This window comes from Nicotiana tomentosiformis, chromosome 12 (genome assembly GCF_000390325.3).
Source record: "Nicotiana tomentosiformis chromosome 12, ASM39032v3, whole genome shotgun sequence".
Classification (NCBI taxonomy): domain Eukaryota; kingdom Viridiplantae; phylum Streptophyta; class Magnoliopsida; order Solanales; family Solanaceae; genus Nicotiana; species Nicotiana tomentosiformis.
Genome location: NC_090823.1, coordinates 68,970,352 through 68,990,399, shown reverse-complemented (window position 1 = coordinate 68,990,399; position 20,048 = coordinate 68,970,352). Strand labels below are relative to the sequence as shown.

Here is a 20,048-nt window from a genome sequence, read left to right as displayed (position 1 = left end):
CCGAAATAAATTAGTTGTACCGCGATTTTAATCCCTGGATTGTCACATGAATATTATTTCAATCTTACTTTGTTAAAGTAATAGATAAAATTTTGATAAGTGAATATATGTTTACTAAAAATTGAAAAACTTGACAAACATATGATCTATTAAATATTCTTATGGGAGAATTTTTTTAGTAACACATGTTAGTTATTTTCTTACAACTTGTTTGGATGGTTGTTATGTATCGTTTCATAATGTATCGTATAATATAATATTATATTGTATTGTATCGTTTTTATGTATACAATGTTTGAATAGATTATATTATTTTCAATCATTTCATGATGTCATGCACGAGCAACATGAAGAATAAACTTAAAATATTATTAAAAAAAAGTAAGGTACGAGGTAGAATATTATATAAAAAGGTAGGGTAAATGATAAAAATAAGATTATTTAATAATAAAGAAGGGCACAATGAGAAAAAAAAAGGTAATGACGCGACCATAAAGTGGCACATTTCATCATTACGTAACGATGGATTTAACGATACGATACAATAAAATTTAAGTAACAATCAAAATAAATATTGTATTTAATGTAACAATACGATACAATACAACATGTAACAACCATCCAAACAAGCTATTAATCGTCTAACAATGATTTTCTATTGATGTACGCTTTCAAGGTTAATCAAATTTAATAACTAAGCATAAAAATAATATGATACCTAAATAGTGATATGTTCTATTTAATTTTAAATTATCGAAATACCACTTCAAATTCGAAAAAAATATAAGAAATCTTGACATATGAATATGAAGGAACAAAGGCATGATTGACGCATTTCAATAACACTTAATAAGAAAGTGATACAACACATTATTTAAAGTAAATAAAAATAAATGCACTTCATAGTAAATATTACTTCCTATGAGAAGATCTCAAATATTTCTAGATATTTTTAAAGAAAATTTTATATAAAGTGTTAAAAGTATATATAAAAATTATATATTTATATGTCGGGTTGGTTCGGGTTTTTTTACTCAATACCAAACCTAATTGGGTTTTTAAATCGGTTTGGTGTAATTTTTTGATTCGGTTTGAACACCCCTAATCGGATGTCGATAACATAGCTTTGTGATTTTGAGTGACAAATTCCATTTTATCTTGAACACCCTACTCTGAAACATTAATGTGATGACCCGGACGGTAGTTTTGAGTGTTGTAGTAACATTCCCCCATTTATTGCTCATTTTCTGCTTAAGTATTATTGTGTGACTTGCCGGAGTAGTTGGTTCGGTTCCGGGGATGTTTCGAAATGAGTTGAGATACTTAGTCTCAAGGTTGGAAGCTTAAGTTGAAAAGGTTGACCGCAATGTGGACTTGTGTGTAAATGGCTTCGGAATGGAGTTTTGATAGTTCCGATAGCTTCGTTGGGTGATTTCGGACTTAGAAGTGTGTCCGGATAGTGATTTGGAGGTCCGTAGTTGATTTAGGCTTGAAATGGCGAAAGTTGGAAAATTAGAAGTTTTGAAAATTGAGAAATTTGACCAATAGTTGACTTTGTGGTTACCGGACTCGAATTTTAGTTCCGGGAGTTGGAGGCCGATTCGCGAGGTAAGGGCTTATTGGAGTAGGGATTTGCACGGTTTGAGATAAGTAACACTTATAAACTTAGTTCTAAGGGTATGAAACCTCGAATTACGTGTTATGTGATTGGTGTTGAGGTGACGCATATGCTAGGTGATGGGCGTGTGGGCGTGCACCGTAGAAATTATGCCTTGGTCAATTCCATGGAACTGTATAGTGAATAATCTTGTCGTTATCCGTATATTCTCCATGTGTTAGAGAAATTGAGCTGCAAGTCATGTTAGAAATCATGCTTAGGATACATGTTGGTACTTTTGGGACCTACAAAGGTCGCATTACATGTTGAATTATTTGCTTAATTTGAAATCATGCACTCAGTAATAGCTATTATTTGCATATCATATCTCAGTCTATGTTGCCATTTATTTATACATTATATCATCATTGTTTGGGCTGATTATCATGATTATTGTGAGCTCGAGAGATTGGAGAGATTGATGACTGAGTGAGGCCGAGGGCCTGATTGTGAGGATATTTATGGGATCAGACTGCACGCCGCAACATGTGTTATTGATTTATGCCATGACTGGCTTATTATAGCGCTTGGACTGGATTTGCCCCTCCGGAATCTACACACCCACAGTACGCGCAGGTACCTATTAAGTGCGAGTGCGAGTGCCGAGCAATTGGGAGAAGTGAGTGACTGTGAGAAATGATTGACTGTGAGGATGGAGTGAATGGGAGGACTGATTGATTGATACTCTGAGAGTATGCATATGATTTCATCACTGTTTTTGTACTTCAGTTGGCATACATAACTAACTTGTGGATATCGAGAGGTGCCATATCTTGTTTCAATTGAACTTGACTTATTTTACATGTTTGGGCTTTAACTGCTTAACTTGGAAGCATGCCTACATTTCCGTACTGTAATTTTATAATTGAACTATACATGTGAAGCTCGTCACTCCTTTCAGCCCAATAGTTGGATTTACTGAGTTGGTTTGTACTCACGCTACACCCTGCACATCGTGTGCAGATCCAGGTATTTCTAGACACGGTGGTTGCTGATTATCAGAGTTTACCGACATTTGGAGATTATCGAGGTAGCTGCCCTGGCGTCCGCAGACCTTGACTCCCCTCCTTATCCCTCCATTTTTTTTTACTTATTCAGTTTCAGTTTCTTAGATAGTGATTCAGACTCTGTATTTGTATAGATGCTCATGTACTTAGTGACACCCTATTTTTGGGAAACTTCTATATTGAGTTGCGACTGTTTTATCAGTTTTATGAGACTTTTATTTATTTAAACCTGTTTTAGCATATCTTAAATTGGAAAGTATTAGAAATGTCTGAGTAGTCGGCTTGCCTAGTACCATAATAGACGCCATCACGATAGATTGAAATTTTGGGTCGTGACAATTAACAAGAAAGCAAACTTGAGACAAGTCTATCTATATATAATAGGAGAGGCAAAGACACCATAGAATGCCAAGTGACAAGATAATAAAAAGTCACTTGGCAATTTAAGGACAAAGTTAGTTAGGTTAGGTAAAAATTAGTTTTTTTAATTTAAATTTAAAAAAATGAAATTATGCATGATTTATTATTAATAATTAGTTATTCTTTTTGAGTTTGAATTTAAATATAGAAGAAAAGTCTAATTTGAATTTGAATTAATTACAAGTAACATAGTAAAAAAATATAAAGATCAAAACTTTATATTGAAAATAAAATAGAAGAAAAGTCTAATTGCTTATTCCATATAATCTATCTATATATAATAGGAGAAGCAATTAAAGATATCATAGTAAGCCAAGTGGCAACATAATAAAAAATCACTTTGCAATTTTAGGACAAAGTTAGTTAGGTTAGGTAATAGTTAGTTTTCTTTTGAATTTAAATTTTAATAAAATTAAATTATGCATTATTTATCATTAATAGTTAGTTATTCTTTTTGAATTTGAATTTAAGAAGAAAAGTCTAATATAAATTTGAAATAATTACAAGCAACATAGTATAAAATATAAAAATCAAAACCTCATATCGAAAATAAAATAGAAGTAAAGTCTAATTACTTATTCCATATAATGTAGAAAAACATTCTAAAATTATTGATACATTTTATACAAAATAATAATAAAAATATATATTTTGGACGAAGTAAGAAATCTATATTATCTATGTTATATTAAAGGAGGTATCTATATATTATACTATCTATATACATAATAAAAGGAGATGCAAAGACATCATATTAAACCAAGCGACCGTATAATAAAAAATCACTTAACAATTTTAGGACAAAAAAATTATTATTCATAATATTAAGCCAAATATCAAGATATTACAAATATATACATACTTAAATTTAAGTCCCAAACCAAAGTAAAACTCTGAACATTAGGGAACCAAAATGGAATTTACTCAGTTTTCCAAACACCAAAGTGAGAAACCGACCTTTTGGCGCGAAAGCCAAAACTAATTCCCGCCAAACCCAGAAGCCCTAAATACCAATTTCGTAGTTTAGTCCTCTTCGACAATCAGAGTGCTCACGGGGAGACAAATGGCCGGAGAAGATCAAGAAAAAAATTCCACCGCGGCCGGCGGAGAAGTCCACCAACTCCAGATGCCGTTAGGCCGAGTGAAGAAAATCATGAAACTGGATCAGGACATCAACAAGGTGAACTCAGAAGCCCTACATCTAATCGCTAGCTCCACCGAGCTTTTCCTCGAAGTCCTAACGGAAAAGTCAGCGCAAGTCGCCTTAGAAAAGAAGAGAAAAACCATAAAGCTCGAGCATTTAAGAGTTGCCGTGAAAAGGCATCAACCTACGAGCGATTTCCTTCTCGACTCGCTTCCCGTGCCTTCACAACCATCTGATCCTTCTCCTAAGGTTCAAAATCGTCCTCGATTATCAACAGAGAAGCTGCTTCCTACTGGAACACGACGAATCGAGGCATTCTTTCAGAAGTCCACTTAAAACTCGCTGCTCACATTTCAGAGTAGAGCTTATGATTATTATTTGAAAAGAAGTTTTTATTTTCCTAGACTAATTATTATTATTATTATGCGTTGCCAGGGCGGATCTATGATTTCCAGACTTTTGTTGTTGAGGAGTATTGCTGTATCTATTGGTACTAATTTGTAACCTTGGGTGTGAGCTATGTATGAATAGAATCGACGTGGCGAGGACCAAAGGCATTGCATATATGTTTTGATTAAACATTATAGTGCACCTTCATTGATTAATGATCCATACACGAGTCGTCCAAAGGTTATTATTTCTGAGATTTGTTAAGTAGTATGAAATCCTTGTATAATGTAGGTTCATTGCGGAACTTTAAGATGTTTATGTATCCCATCAATTCATTCAACAAATGCCTCCAGACATTTTGACTCAATTCTGCCAACTCTGTTTCACCTTAGTTGTTTTTTTTTCCCTATCTTGCACTTGACCATGGCTTGCTCTACCTATCAGACTGTAAAAGAAAGCCTGTAGCCACCATTGCATTAGTGGCTTACTGATTTGATGAATGAACACTAAACTTGGTGACAGTTTAATCCATTTGCATAGAACAGCTGTTTACCTTAATTAAGCCTTCCTAATGTGGGTGAAAATGTTGTAAATTGCATGAATAATTCACGTGGACTCCACTTCGTCAATCATTAACAGATGAATGTTTTACCTTATTATGCTCTTATATGTTCAAATAAGATCTCCAAAAGAAGGCAGATTGTTCATTAAACTTATGCTGCTGATATAAGATTCAGGCTTTTGTGATCTTTCCAAAAAGATCCCATGGGTGACCAAACCAAACTGCAGCATTCCCCTTGCATGATGTGTATTGTGTAAGATCATCTTTATGTGTTTTTTTATGTGTGTGTGTGTGTTTATATATATACACACACACATATTAAAAGCGGTCAACAAAGTATAGCCTTAGAGCACAAAAGAGGGAGTGAATGTATTGATGCTTGTAACAAGGGGACAAGACACTCTATATGGGTTTTTATTTTCAGATACTCCGCAACAAACTTTTCCAGCTGTCTATTGGTGTCCTTTGTAATAAATTGCAGAAAGCCTCGACAATGTAAATTATCCCTTTGCATGAATTTACCTCCCTACTAAGGAATTATTTATTAGATTGATCAGGTTAGTGAACTCAAATAAATTCAAAATTTTTAACCATACACAGAAGCTAAGGTGAAAAGGGGCCTGAAAATGATGAGACTACTGAAGCTGAATCATCTCCTGGATGAAAAGCAAAGCGACTATGGGTAAGGATCTTTCTATGGTGTTCTTTCTTTGCTTCCTTTAACAGAGAAATGCTTTGTTGTGGTGTGTTAATGGTCGTTGATCCCAGCTGTTGTATACCCAAAGAAGACTTTCTATTCAAAGGTGTAGCCTTGTTGAAGCCTCCATTTATGCTTCCACCAGATATACGTTTGCTGCTGGTGCTTGGCCTTAGAACAAAGAGATTTTCTTGTCCAACCGGCACCTGATTCGGCGCTTTCTTCTTTTCCTGCAAGAGCAACATTACTTCTTGTAAAAGGAGATAATGATTAAGTTGAGGTATTCGCTATTCATTTATTTTATGTGAATGTTAGTATAGATTGGAAATTCCCCAACTAGCGTGGAATTGAGACTTTTTTGTTGTTGAAAAAATTGGAAGTTGAATAATGTACATAGAGGCAGAGAAAAGTGAAACTTTAAATAACAAAGGAAATTCTTTATATGCGTCGTGGTGCTTACCCGTTGTCTTTGTTTCTCTTCATCTCTTTCTTTCCTTAGAAAATTATACTCCTCCAACATTGCAAGTAGCGGTACCTGGGGTCAGGAACTTCTGGCATGTAAGAGATGAATAGGGATGATGACTGAATCAATATATTGGCGGAGGGCCAATAGGTATACTGCACAACTGTAGTTTTTTACAGATCAGAAATTCATTTTGTTGCTTTCTCAGAGTGTAATTCTATTGCATTCAGCTATCCTGGCAATATTAGAATATGGCCAGGTCACTTTAACTCTAGCAGTAGCTAATCTTCATCTAGTTAATTAATGTTAGGAAAAGAATCCTCTTCCTTCTCTATGTTTCTGGTTGCAACACCAAATTGAAGGTCTATTGTTCATATCATCTCTTTCTTGGGCCTATTGTCCTTCCTAGTAGTATCCGAGTCATAGTTGATGTTGGGTTCTCTCGATGAACATGTCCTTAGATACTGTGCATGTTTATCAATTTTACCTGTCAATCAAGATTCTTCGGCGCAGCCTCTGCTTTAGCCTCTGCTTTAGATATCCTTTTTCTCTTATGAAATGGAGCACTGGAATCCAATGCATGCCTTGACATAGGTGCAGTTAGTAATATTATCTTTTATTTCACCCTTCTCCGAAAATACATTCGACTAAATTCTGCAATATTTTTCATTGCATCACTAGTTTCTGATCAAATTATTTTGTATTTCTTTTGAACCCCAACATGGTTAATGTCGCCTATTGCTAGTTCATTAAGATGCTAAGGTTTGACTGCATTTCTATTACATTTTGCAATGCTTCATATTGAGTATTTTCACATCTAGAAATATTAAAGGGGGACATAATTTTTATTGGCCGTTTCTTTTCTTGGTTTCTCTACACACACACACACACACATATGAGAGAGAGAGAGAGAGAGAGAGAGAGAGAGAGAGAGAGAGAGAGAGAGAGAGATCCATGGATAAATCCAAGTGAGCTTCTCTTAACTTCAAACGATAGACATGAGCTCATATACTTTGTATGGAACTTTGAGTAATTCTTTGTGCTAACCAATAAAATATTTTACTTGGTGATGAGTTACTAAGTTCTTACCTCATCATATACAAAAGGTTTCTTTCTTTCTTCCTCCCAGCTTTTAGTCTTTGCTATCAGCATATCCACCAAAGCTGCATATTTAAAAAAAAGAAAAGAAGAAGGCAATGAAATGAACAAATCCTAGATGAAGACTCTAATAAAGTTTCCAGCTTGTTTACTCGATTACATAATGGATCTGACTAACTTGTAGAAGCACAGCTTTTAATTGATCTAAGCTTTGTTAAGCCACTGTAGAGGCTTTATGGCTGCCAATTACTAGCTGATTTTGATGATTGCAAGCCATTGGAAGAAAATATTTTGATACCTGGTATTTTGTTAACCATGACTCTGGCTCGTTCTGCTCTTCTCAAATTCTTGTGAGCACCTCTACTTACAGAATACCGGTTGTCGTCCTAAAGATATGCATGTCTAAAATGAAAAGTTGATGAAGAAAAGTGAATATGCTACTCAGTCTCATAGGGAAAGCAACTGACCCTGCTATACTCTTCCAACCATCGTTCCTCATCACGAGCTAATATCCATTTTTCTACCTTCTCCATTATAGCCTTCCTGCTAGATGCCTCTTCTTGTGCTTGTGATATCTGTTTATCCATGCTCGTGAGGAGGTCAGCATGGTCAATCTCCCCTTTTGGAGGTTTTGGTCAGTTTCAATTTCTAAAACAGTATATCACTTTAATAATTGAATAATGGAACACTTAAAATTAGACCAACCAGAGTTCATTAGTTTAATTATATTTTCCATCTCTGGCCGTGAGGGAATTTCCATGTGGGATCGCTTGCAGATCTCCTCGAGCTCTATTTGTTTTCTGAGGAAAAGCTCTTTCATCTTGCTTGCTTTTAGCTGATCCAGTCTCCTGACTTCTGTGCCAGCCTAGGAAATTTTGAAATAACTTCAAATCTCTTGCCTTGTAGTACTGGAGAATAAATAATCTATAGTTATAAAGACACTGACCTGCTGGATTATGTCCAGAGTAAGGCTTCCAGGAATGGAGATATCTTCTGATGACCATGATATCAAAGCAGTGACATTAGAGAACATCACGCGGTCTTTCTGGGGTGTGTCCATGAGATTCCACAAGTTTGTCAACGCTTTCCCTAGTTGGTGAAGCTACAAATAAATACCGCACAGTGAGGACAGCAATTCTGCTGATCTATTAATTTGTATTGATCCTTATACCTATACTGTTTAAAAAAAGAAAAACACAGAGTTTGACCCACTTGAATTATGTTTCACTTACAATTTGCTTAGTCAGTGGCTTCTCAAATACGATTTAAAAATTTCTGCATTTGTCATGAGTTGTTAACTACATGTTCAGAATAAATGCCTACTTGTTTTAGCTATGGAATGTGCAGAGTTGATGAGATTACCTTTTCAAGCCGTATTCTTTTATCTGCTTCTAGTAACTGAACTGTGCTGTCAAGTTTTTCCAATATACTGTCACTAATGTTTTTTGATAGTCCAGATAATTCATTCAGGCTTGGATGGACCTTTGTAATGATCAAAGAAGAATCTGTTCCCAGCGTTGCTGCTAAGCACCGGATCATGCTAATGTAGTTTTCAACCTTTTGAAGCCTCTCAATCTTTGATGTCAAGGACAGAGTGGTAAACGGAGAAAAAAAGATGGAGGGGTAAACAAAAAGTTCATAACCTTTCATTTGATGGGCATCTTAGCTAGTACCAGGACAACAGTTAAGTTTCTCAATAATACCTTCTCATTTTGAAGCCGCTGAAGCTCGTTCTGGAACTCTTCTAGTTTCTTTAGTGATAGATCATTCCCATTTAGTAAAACATTTGATAATGAATCATTGTACTCTGATTGGCCTGCTATTTCAGCAGAAATTTTCTGAATTTGTCCTTGAACAGCTCTGAATTTTTTCACCCTTTCTTCTTTTCTGATTCGCATCTCTCTCAGAGCAGGTGCAATTGACTCTAGCTGTTCCTTTAGTGTTCCAGTCATCTTTTCTGGCTGCCGGTACAAATTTACTCATTATTTAGGTTAAATCATTGAGTATTTCTTATGCAAAATATCCGATGGTGTGCATGAATTATCAAAAAAGAAAATCCAACAATATATGTGTATCCTCTCAGATCATTGATCTAATTAACATCCAGTCATAGTTGTCAAGTCATGTCATGATGCTTAGAGATAGTAATACAGAGTGTGTGCGCGCGCCTGGTTAGGGAAGGAAGGCGAAGGTGATCGGTTGTGCATTGATGTTGGTTTTTAGACTGGTTAACCTTTCACCCTGAGTTTTTGTCAATATTTCAAGATACTTTAGGAACTGATGTGCATTGATGTTGGTTTTTAGACTGGTTAACCTTTCACCCTGAGTTTTTGTCAATATTCTCAGATACTTTAGGAACTGATGTCCGTTAAGCCACTAGAAGCAAGTTCAAGTGTGTGGATTTATAGTTCATTGGTCATGATCAGCTCATACACATTTTCATTCATTCCTTTGACTGTACATCTTTCCTTCATTTTCACTTTTTTGTATGATTTAGTCTGATAGCATTCTTGATTCCGTATCAACTAGTATATGAATTTGCATAGGTGGGTTAGCACAATCACCGAAAACTCACATTAACTTTAATTTGACAAGAAAATGCGACATGTTACCAGCAATGGGTAGTGGAAAGAATCACGAGGCCAAAGCTGACTGATATAGACACACTTTTATCTGTGGAAAACTCAAATATTCATAGCAAGGAATATATAGCGCGACCTTTAAGTATATTTCACTGCTTCAATTTGCTGATGATATTTATAGAAAAATTTATCTCCCTGCTATACGTTTTCATGCATGTGGAGGTGATCCCTCTAAGCATCATTTCCTTGGTGTTATAGCTTTCTAGTAGACAAAATGTGGTTAGCATACTGGATAAGGGAATTCAGAAAGTTACCCTTCCGGGGAGTGATCTTTCGTCGAGTAATAAAAGGAGATGGGTGAACTCAGCCTCTGAATCTGCCAATTCTTGATGAAGTCGAGCTCTGGAGATGTTTGCATTGTCAACCTTCCTTCTGTAAACTTCCAGACACTCCTGTTCAATGTCCACTAAAACCTTTTCCCTCTCAAACTGATCTTCTCCCACTTCATCCCATATCATCTATTTTACAAACAAAAATTCCTTTAGTCCACAAATGCACTTAAGTAACATCATGTTGCACACTATAAACAGAGAACTTGCCTGTAATTCTTGCAGCAAATATCCGCATGATGTCTCGAGCAATGCTGAACTTCTTATTCCAAATGGCACTTGAACAGACCCCATATGAGAAGACCAGCTTCTGAGCGGAGGGAGCACAAGCCTGGGGCTCCTGAGAAGAGTCTTTCTCTGGTAATCAATTAAATTTTGATGTCCTTTAGAATACATTATATGAGGAAAAAAAGAGAATGATGAAGTGGGATCTTTCAGTATGAAATTGTTGCTTAAAAGACAAGGTTGGTCAGGTTAGGTGATGGTGAAGCTTTGGGTTCAAGGGTTCCAATGGCTTTTGATTCTGAAAGTTCTTCTCTAGTTCTCTATTGTTAATTTCTTTTTGAGCTTTAAGAAAACACTACGCATTGTGTCGTTATCTGTCAGATATAGTTTCTTATTCAGATGTAGAGAGCTTAGATTGCACTATTGTTATTCCTACTTGAAGCTTTATCCAAACTTCATTTCTAAGCAATCTTTATCCAAAAGTTGTAATGTACTTTATACAGTGCCTCAGCATATTCGTCTGTGTTGGAACATGGTAATATACTGTTTTTTTATTTTTTATTTATTACGGTAGTATTAAATCTCCTATGCACTTGACTATTTCATTTGATACCTATTACCTCTCACCAGAATAGTTAACGATAGATGCCTATTACCTCTCACTAGAACAGTTACCACGTATGTCTTTGTTGGAACATGGTTATAATTGAGGTTTTTTCATTCGACGGCCTATCGGAAACATCTCTATCTTACAAGGTAGGGGTAAGGTCTGCCTATATAATACCCTCGCCAGACCCTCATGTGGAACTATACTGAATATGTTTGTAATTAAGGTTTTTTCATCCCTTTTGTTAACCTATTTATTGGTTTAAAAACTGATCGTAATTGAAGTCTTAACTTATTTTTTTTTCCTTCAGGCTTCGTACTTTGTGATTGATAGAGTGCTAATTCTTCCTATTATCATTATGCTGTTTCATTATAGATTTTGTTGTAATATTCTGGTGGTCTTACTATTTTCAAACTTTTAGATAATTGAATAATAATGACACTTGCAAAGAATGTTGATTAGGTTTAAGCAAATTTGGACATCATTATCCCAAGATTGAAGATGTCTCATCTCTTAGCATGACTTTCCATCTTGTCCACCTTTCCGTTAACTAGCAGTAGGTACTAATACTATAGTCCTATTAGGACCATCTCAATGAAGATTTTGGGAATTTTAAATAGACTTAGGGTGGTGTGTTTGGTACGAAAAAAATATTTTTTATTAAGAGAGCAAAAACTAGTTTTTAGAAAAATAATTTTTTATGATATTTTTCTCATCCCTTTTCCCCCAAATTTCCATGTTTCTTGTGCTCTCCCTCCCCCTAAATATTCAATATTTTCAAGATTCTATTTTCTTCAGTTTTTTTTTTTAAATTCACAAAAACCTAAAGGAACTAATGTGTTGCTTTATTTTTTTCACGCAAAAACAATGCTGACATTTGTGCTCCATAACTAAAAAGAAAATATTTTTTTTTTGACGAAAAAGAAAATACTCTTTCCACAACATAAAAAGAAATTGCTCATTTTATTGAAATCAAAGAAAATAATTTTTTTACATCATAAAAAGAAAATACTCATTTTGTTGAAATGAAAGAAAATATTTTTTTAATCATGAAAAGAAAATACTCATTTTGTTGAAGATGGGAGCGGGGTTGGGTAGGGTTTGGGATGGGAGTGGGGGGTACGGTGGGGTGTGGGTGTGGTGGGTGGGGTGTGGGGGCTGGTGGAGATAGGGAATAAGGTGGAGAAGGTTGAAAAAGTTTTGGAAAATGTTTTCCCTTCTCTTAATAGGGAAAACATTATCCTTCAATTGGAGGAAAATGATTCCACGAGAAAAATATTTTTCAAAATATTTTGGGCGCGGGTTGGGATGTGAGTGGGGGGTGGGGGTAGGGGTAGGGGTAGGGTGGGATAGGTGTGGGTAAGTGGGGGTGTGAGGGTGGATTGGTGGGGGCTGGTGGGGATGGGGAATAGGGTGGGGAAGGATGAAAAAGTTTTGGAAAATATTTTCCCTTCTTTTGATAGAAAAAATATTTTCCTTGGAAAATGATTTATTTGTCACTCGGTGTTCTATATTCGCTTTGAAATTTGATTAATCTGGATTTGGCTCGAAATTTTTTCTTTGGATCTAAAGTGCTTGACAATTTGTGACCTCATCATATATAATGTTTTGAAGTTACAATTTTTCAATACAAGGACTCAATAATTGTCGATGATACCGTCTTTTTAAGGAAACATGTCCAGCTACTCCATAATAACTTTCAACATTGTGTAACTTGGTATTAAGGCACTTTTGAGATTATTTAGATTTGGATTTGTGGGCCAAAAAATCAACTTTGTTATTTATTTACTATCTTTGGATCAGGCACATTTTACCTACATATACTACATATGAAACTTATTTATCCTCCCTAATCAAGTTTTAACTTAATTATATGGTCATATATAATTTACCAATTATATATAAATTAATTTTAAATGAGTGTCTGTAATGATCTGACTGGTCATTTTGTGTATTTGTGCCCAGTTTCCCCTTTTGATGCTTCACACATGTTTGTTTATGGTTTTATGACTTACGGGGTTGACCCTTTGGCTCTTGGCTTAGAAGCCTAAGTTGATTATGTTGACCAATATTTGACTTTTGTGAAAATAAACCTGGTACGGTGTTTTGATGATTCTGATAGTTTCATATAGTGATTTTGGACTTGGGCGTATGCCCAGAATCGAATTTGAAGGCCCGTAGGTTGATTTGTGTTATTTTGCCGAAAATTAGCAATTTAAGGTTTAGAAGTTTGACCGTAGGTTGACTTTTGTCTAACGGGTTCAAAATTTGGTTTTGGGCCTTGTAATAGGTCCGTTATGCTATCTAGAACTTGTCTGCAAAATTTGATACCATTTGGAGTTGATTTGATAGGATTCAGACGCTTGGTTGCAATTCTAGAAATTCTTGAACTTAACTTTGAAATTCATGCGTTTTGGTGTCCAATTCGTAATTCTAGATATTATTTTTTTTATCACGCAAGTGAGTTCGTATGATATTTTTAGACTTGTGTGGATGTTTGGTTTGGAGCCCCGAGGGCTCGGATGAGTTTCAGACGTGATTCAGAATGTTTTGGATTGAAAACAGAAAATCTGGTGTGCTGGTGCTCTGATGTCACAATTGCTAGCACCAGCTTCGCAATTGCGAACATGGCAGGGGAGGGTCAGGTATCGCAAATGCGATGCCTAGTTCGGTAGGAGGCGATTTAAAACCTTAGGCTCGGTAAGAGGCGATTTGGAGAGGAAATTTTCATCTACAAACTTTTTGGCAAGTGATTCTAATCAATTTTCAACTATATTTCATGATTATATGTTAGATTTAACATCAAATTTATGTGAATCAAAGAGAAAAATTGGGAAATTTTTGTCAAGTTTGTGAAAGATGAAGAATTGAGTTTTGAAAGTCGATTTGGACTCGGATTTGAAAACAAAACACATATATAAACTCGTGGGGTTATGGGTAGTCGGAATCTACCCTTGGACCCGGATTTTGACCGGGAGAGCCCAGGGTTGACTTTTGTTGACTTTTTAAAATTTTTGTAAAGATCAAAACTTTATCTATTGTAATTATTTTCTCTTGCATTGGTTGATGATATTAAGTCAATTTTGGTTAGATTTGAGTCGTGTGGAGGCGAATTGTAGGGAAAAAGCTATTTTTGAGGGTTGCGTTGGCCTAGTTGAGGTAAGTATCTTGCCTAACTTTGTGTGGGGGAACTACCCCTTAGGATTTGGGTTGATTGTGCTATTTGTGTTATGTGAAAGTCGTGTACGCAAAGTGACGAGTGGGTACATGGGCTATATGTGGTATTTGACCGATTTAGGTTATTTTGATTCTTTTCATGCCTTTAATTGAAATGTCATAATATGTTATATCCTTCTTTGTTAATCTACTCTTAAATGTGTTAATCTACCCTTTATGCTTCATTTGACATTGTTAACACTTGTTCTACTTCTTACTTGTTATTTTACTCCTATATGCTTTAGTTGAAGTTATTGCCTTCCTTATTATCTTGTTACTTCTTAAATTGTTGAATTACTTTTATTTGAAGTTGTTATTTCATGGAATATCTTCTTGTTGAGTTATTTTTGTTGAAAATATAAAAGCTGTTATCACATTGAGGTGACGTTGTTAATTGTTGAGATACCTTTCTTGTTGATCAATTCACTTTCATTTTGTCATTATTGAGATTTTTGTGCACATTGTGGTTGAGACATGGGCTATTCGTTGTGGAAACATTGGTATTGTTGATTCTTTTGGCAAGTTTTGGCATATGGGCACTTGTGGTGCGAGTTGTGATTGTGTTGTGATATTTATACGCATGCAGTGGTATAAGGCTAGGGGTTGATACGCATGTAGTGAGATAAGGTGGGCTTGATACGCGTGTTGCTAGTAGGGGAACTAATTGAAGCCATACAGTGAGATAAGATTGGCTAAAATGCGAGTAGCTATTTCGGGAAAAATGACTTTTCAAAAGTAAATGTAAGGCTCTCACGGTGATATAAGGAAGATTATGATTGAAATTGTGAAATGTGAATATGAGGCGGTACCTCAGTTGTGATTCTTGTTGTGCATTTCATATTGAAAAAAGTTATTGGTTGAACAGTTCTTGTTGCTTTTATTCTTCCTTGTCTTACTAGTTTTTTCCGCACTTGATTATTTGTGGTTCTCATTATTTGCTTCCTTATTGTTGTCTTTATGCTTACAATTCGGTCATTAATTTACGTTATTAAACTGTTTTGTTATCATTCACTTCTCCGCTTTCCATTACTTCATGTTGTTATATTTTTGTTCCGTTTATCTTGTCCTAGTAGGTGTCTTGACTTGGCCTTATCACTACTCTACCGAGGTTAGGCTTAATACTTATTGGGTGCCATTGTGGTGTACTCATACTATGCTTCTGCAAATATTTGTGCAAATCCAAGTACGTCTGTCTGTGCTGGACGTTAGAGATTGATTGGTTAGCTGCTTTTAGGAGACTTCAAGGTATACATGTCCGACGTCCGCATGCCTCGTAGTAACCTTCCGTTATCTTCTCATTACTGTTATTTCCTTTATCATACATTATTGTAGTAGACGTTTTAGAATATTCTGTAGAGCTTATGACTCAGTTCCACCAGATTTTGGGTTATTTGTCAGCCGTGCTGTTGAGATTTATTATGATAGTGTAATGGTTGATACCTATTTTTACTTGACGTACATCTTTTCCTATTTCATATTGTACACCTCTTTGCTTAGGCGGATTGGGTGACTTTTAGATTGGTTGTGTATTTGTGCTTTGTGGAAGCCTTGTCTTTATATGTGGGAGACTGGCTGTGGGATGCTGTATTGCTCATCTTACTTTGTTGAGTTTGTATTTCCTAGTTGAATTCCACGTGTTAGTTTTCTTGGCATTATGTTGTAAATTTTCCTTGATTGGTTTTTGTAAAATAGATATGTATGAATTTATTATATATGAGATTGAGTTGCATGCCACAATGGTATTCATATGAGATATGGGATCGGGTTACATGTTGCAACGATATTGATAGTTATGTGAGAACGGGTTGAATGCCGCAATGGTATTGATATTATATATGGGACCGAGTTACACGTCGCAACAATAATAATATTATATGTGGGACCGGGTTGCACGCGACAATGGAGAAGAAACTATATATGGGATCGGGTTGCATGCCGCAATGGAGAAGATTTATTATGGTTATTCTTGTCTGTTGATTTCTGTTATCGTATTGTGTTTTGCAACTGTGAAGTGATGATATTTTGTGGCCCTCTGTCAGTTGTATTCTTGTTTCATCTATACGTGATTATTTCATGTCTCTTTCTCGTCTTGCTCTATGCTTATCATCTGCACAGGTAAAATATTGAGTGAATATCTTTTAACTTAAAACCACGTCACTACTTCACTAAGGTTAGTCAAGATACTTACTGACTACATGGGATCGGTTGTACTCATACTGTACTTCTACACCTTGTGTGTAGATCTTGGAGCTGCGTAGATGTGGAGGATAAAGCCTATCATTAATGATGTAACCGCATTCTAGATTCAAGCTACCTTTTGTTCATGGTAGTTTAGAATTTTAAATTCTATTTATGTAAATTTCAAACAGAAATTGTATTTATTCTTCATACCAGTTTGTAAATCTAAATCATAGTGGCTCATGTCTTGTACTACCAGTCCTTGGAAAGTTGTATAGAATTCAGTTATTATCACTCTCGCTCTTTTGATCTTTCACTTAGGTTATCTATTTCTATGTTAGGATTACCTAGCACTTGGTTAAGTGCCATCACGACTAGGTGAATTTTGGGTCGTAACAGAAGAATTGCAGAGTTCTTAAGTTTGGCTGATAGTTGACTTATTTGATATCATACTCAAATTGTGATTCCGAGACTTGGAATAGATTCATTTTGTTGAATGGGAATTGTGTGCAAAGTTGTATTATTATACGAAGTGTTTAGGCATAAATCGTATGCTTGGTTGGAAGTTTATAAGTTCTTAAACTTTAGAAAAGTGCAACTTGTGATTTTGTAACGACCTGGTACGCCAATTTTTGTATTTGAGCCTCATTCCCCTATTTTATGTTTCTTATATGGTTGTTTGTTGTTTCTAACTTGCATGGTTGATTGGTTTGGTTTTTGGAAAGGTTTGGGAGTGATTTAGGACACTTAATCTCATCTTGGAAGGTTAAGTTGCTAGAGTTAACCAAGGTTTGACTTTTGAGCCAACAACATCGAAATTAGGATTTGATGGTTACAATGAATTCGTGTAGTAATTTTGCACTTAGCAGTATGTTCGGAATTGGATTCAGAGGTTCCTAGAAGGTTTAGGCTCCATTTGCTGAAAGTTGGCAATTTGAAGATTTAAAAAGTTCATAGCTTTGACCAGAAGTTGACTTTAGGGTTATCAGGGTCCGGTTGCTGTTCCGAGACTTTGGAATGATTCATTTAGTTGATTGGAACTTGTGTGCAAAGTTTGGTTAGAACCCAAAATGGTTAGGCATGATTCAGACATGTTTGGTGAAGTTATTATATTTGGAACTTAAAAGATTGATTTTGATCATCGATTATTGGTTTTAATGTTATTTCTAATGTCCAGAGCATTTGGATTAGATTGGATAGGGTATATAGACTTGTTGGTGTGATGGAAAGGGGTCGGGAGGGCCTCGGGGTGTGTTTCAGACCATTTCTTCATGATTTGGAATTGCTGATTTTCTGATATGGAGTTGTGCTTCGCGATCGCAGAGCTGGTCTTGTAATAGCGGAGAAGGGGAGTTGCCAAAAGTTTTTTGTTCATCGCGTTTGCGACATGGGTCTCGGGTTTGCATAGGACTCGCGATTGCATAGGGGTGATCGAGTTCACGATTGATTGGAGTCTGGCGGGAGTTTTGCATCCGCGTTCATGTTGATGGTCCTACGTTCACGTAGATGGTTCAACATTCACGTTGAGGCATGGCATAGGTGGGGGGAAGTTAGCCTTCATGTTCACGAGGAGGACATCTTGTTCGCGTAGGCTTGGCAGTTTAGGCATCACGTTTGCGTGAAGGACTTCGCATTCACGAAGTGGAGCAACAATTGGGGGTGACTTTAGTCTTCGCGATCACAAAGGGTGATGTTGTGATGGGCAGACTATTTTAAGTCATAATTTTGGGATTTCACCTATTCTCTCATATTTTGAGCCCTGGACTTCGAGAGGTTGAGACTTCGAGAGCAAATTTACAACTGCAATAGAGGTAAGGAATTTTCACTTGGATATGGTTTAATATTTTGATTCCCCATTGTATTCTACACCAAAAACTTGGAATTTCGGTAACAACTTGGTCGGTCATTTTGTGTGAATTTGAGCCACATTCCCCTAATTAATGCTTCTGTATATCTATTTATTCTTTTGTGAGTTGCAGGATTTGTTAGTTTGGCTTCGAAAAGGTTTGAGAGTGGTTGAAGACACTTAGTCTCATTTTGGAAGCTTAAGTTGTTAAGAGTTGACCAAGGTTTGACTTTGACTAGTCTGTCTCGGATTGGCGATTTGATGGTTCCAATAGGTTCTTATGATATTTGTGACTTAGGCATATGTTCGAATTTGGATTTGGAGGTTTCAAGAAAGTTTTGGCTCTATTAGTCGAAAGTTAGCCATTTGAAGGTTTGGAGAGTTCATAAGTTTGACCGGGAGTTGACTCGGATTAAGATTATTTTTCCGAAATTTGGAATAGGTCAATTTAGTGGTTTGAAACTTGTGTTCAAATTTTGATTGTGATTTGGAATGTTTAGGCATGGTTAGAACATGTTTGTGGAAGTTAGAAGGCTTGAAACTTAAGAGACTGATCTTGATCGACGATTCTTGATTTTGATATTAATTACTATGTTTTTATCCTTTGGATAGGTTTGGATGAGGTATTAAGACTTGTTGGTATGATTGGACAGGGTGCAGAGGGGGCTCGGGTATTTTTGGGATGAGTTCTGGATCATTTTACTATGTGTTGACACGTCAGGTTGTAATGACTAGACCGGTCGTTTTGAGCATTTGAACTCAGTTCGGTGGTTTGAGATCATGAGTGGCTTCATATGGTGTATTATGACTTGTATGCATCGTCGGTTTTGGTTCTTGAGTGGTTCGGGAGCAATTTGGAAGAACGATTCTCAATTTGGAAGCTTTAAGTTGGAAGAGTTGACCAAGTTTGAGTTTTGTGTATTTGACCTCGGATTGGAGTTTTGATGGTTCCGTTAGGTCCGGATGGTAATTTTGGACTTGGGCTTATGCTCGGATTTGCATTTGGATATTTGTAGAAGGTTTCAGCACTATTTGGCGAAAGTTGATAATTTGAAGGTTTGGGAAGTTCTTAGGTTTGTCCGGGATTTGACTTCGATGTTATCAAGTTTGGATTGTTGTTCCTGGAGTTGGAATAGGTTCGTTATGTCATTTGGAACTTGTGTGGAAAATTTGAGGTGATTCCGAGTTGTTTTGACTTGTTTGGAGTAAGTTTGGAATTTGAAAATTTGAAATAGTTCATTAAGCTTGATTTGAGGCCTCGAGTAGGTTCGCACTATTTTTTGGGACTTGTTGGTAAGCTCAGACGGGGTTCCGAGGGGCTCGGGTGAGGTTCTGGGTGATTTCACACCATTTTTAGGCCCTTTTCAACTACTTATTTTTTCCTACATAGTTGTACATCACGATCGCAGAGCTCTAGGCCGCGATCGCGAAGAATAAAATGGAAAATTGGACATGTGAATCGCGTTCACGGAGGAAAGCTTAGCGTTCATGAAGAATAATTTTCTACTGTCACTAATCTGATTTCGGGAGCTTATATCTTGCAATATATAAGGAATTTTGAGGTGAT

At 36.1% G+C, this 20,048-nt stretch overlaps 2 protein-coding genes across 2 annotated transcripts; one reads left to right on the top strand and one right to left on the bottom strand.

The window, feature by feature from the left end:
• The first annotated feature begins 4,107 nt into the window (after positions 1-4,107).
• LOC104106092 (uncharacterized) lies at positions 4,108-4,985 on the top strand. The gene has a single exon (XM_009614570.4). It carries the CDS (start codon positions 4,148-4,150, stop codon positions 4,562-4,564), a length of 417 nt encoding a protein of 138 aa, XP_009612865.1. The 5' UTR covers positions 4,108-4,147; the 3' UTR covers positions 4,565-4,985.
• A 582-nt stretch (positions 4,986-5,567) lies between these two features.
• Positions 5,568-10,946, bottom strand: LOC104106093 (65-kDa microtubule-associated protein 8). The gene is made up of 11 exons (XM_009614571.4): positions 10,620-10,946; positions 10,335-10,538; positions 9,142-9,399; positions 8,801-9,013; positions 8,385-8,540; positions 8,144-8,303; positions 7,906-8,057; positions 7,737-7,824; positions 7,430-7,503; positions 6,338-6,412; positions 5,568-6,107 (listed from the first exon to the last, which is right to left on the bottom strand). The coding sequence occupies exons 1-11, from the start codon at positions 10,803-10,805 to the stop codon at positions 5,784-5,786; spliced, it is 1,890 nt and encodes a 629-aa protein (XP_009612866.1). The 5' UTR covers positions 10,806-10,946; the 3' UTR covers positions 5,568-5,783.
• Between the last annotated feature and the right edge of the window lie 9,102 nt (positions 10,947-20,048).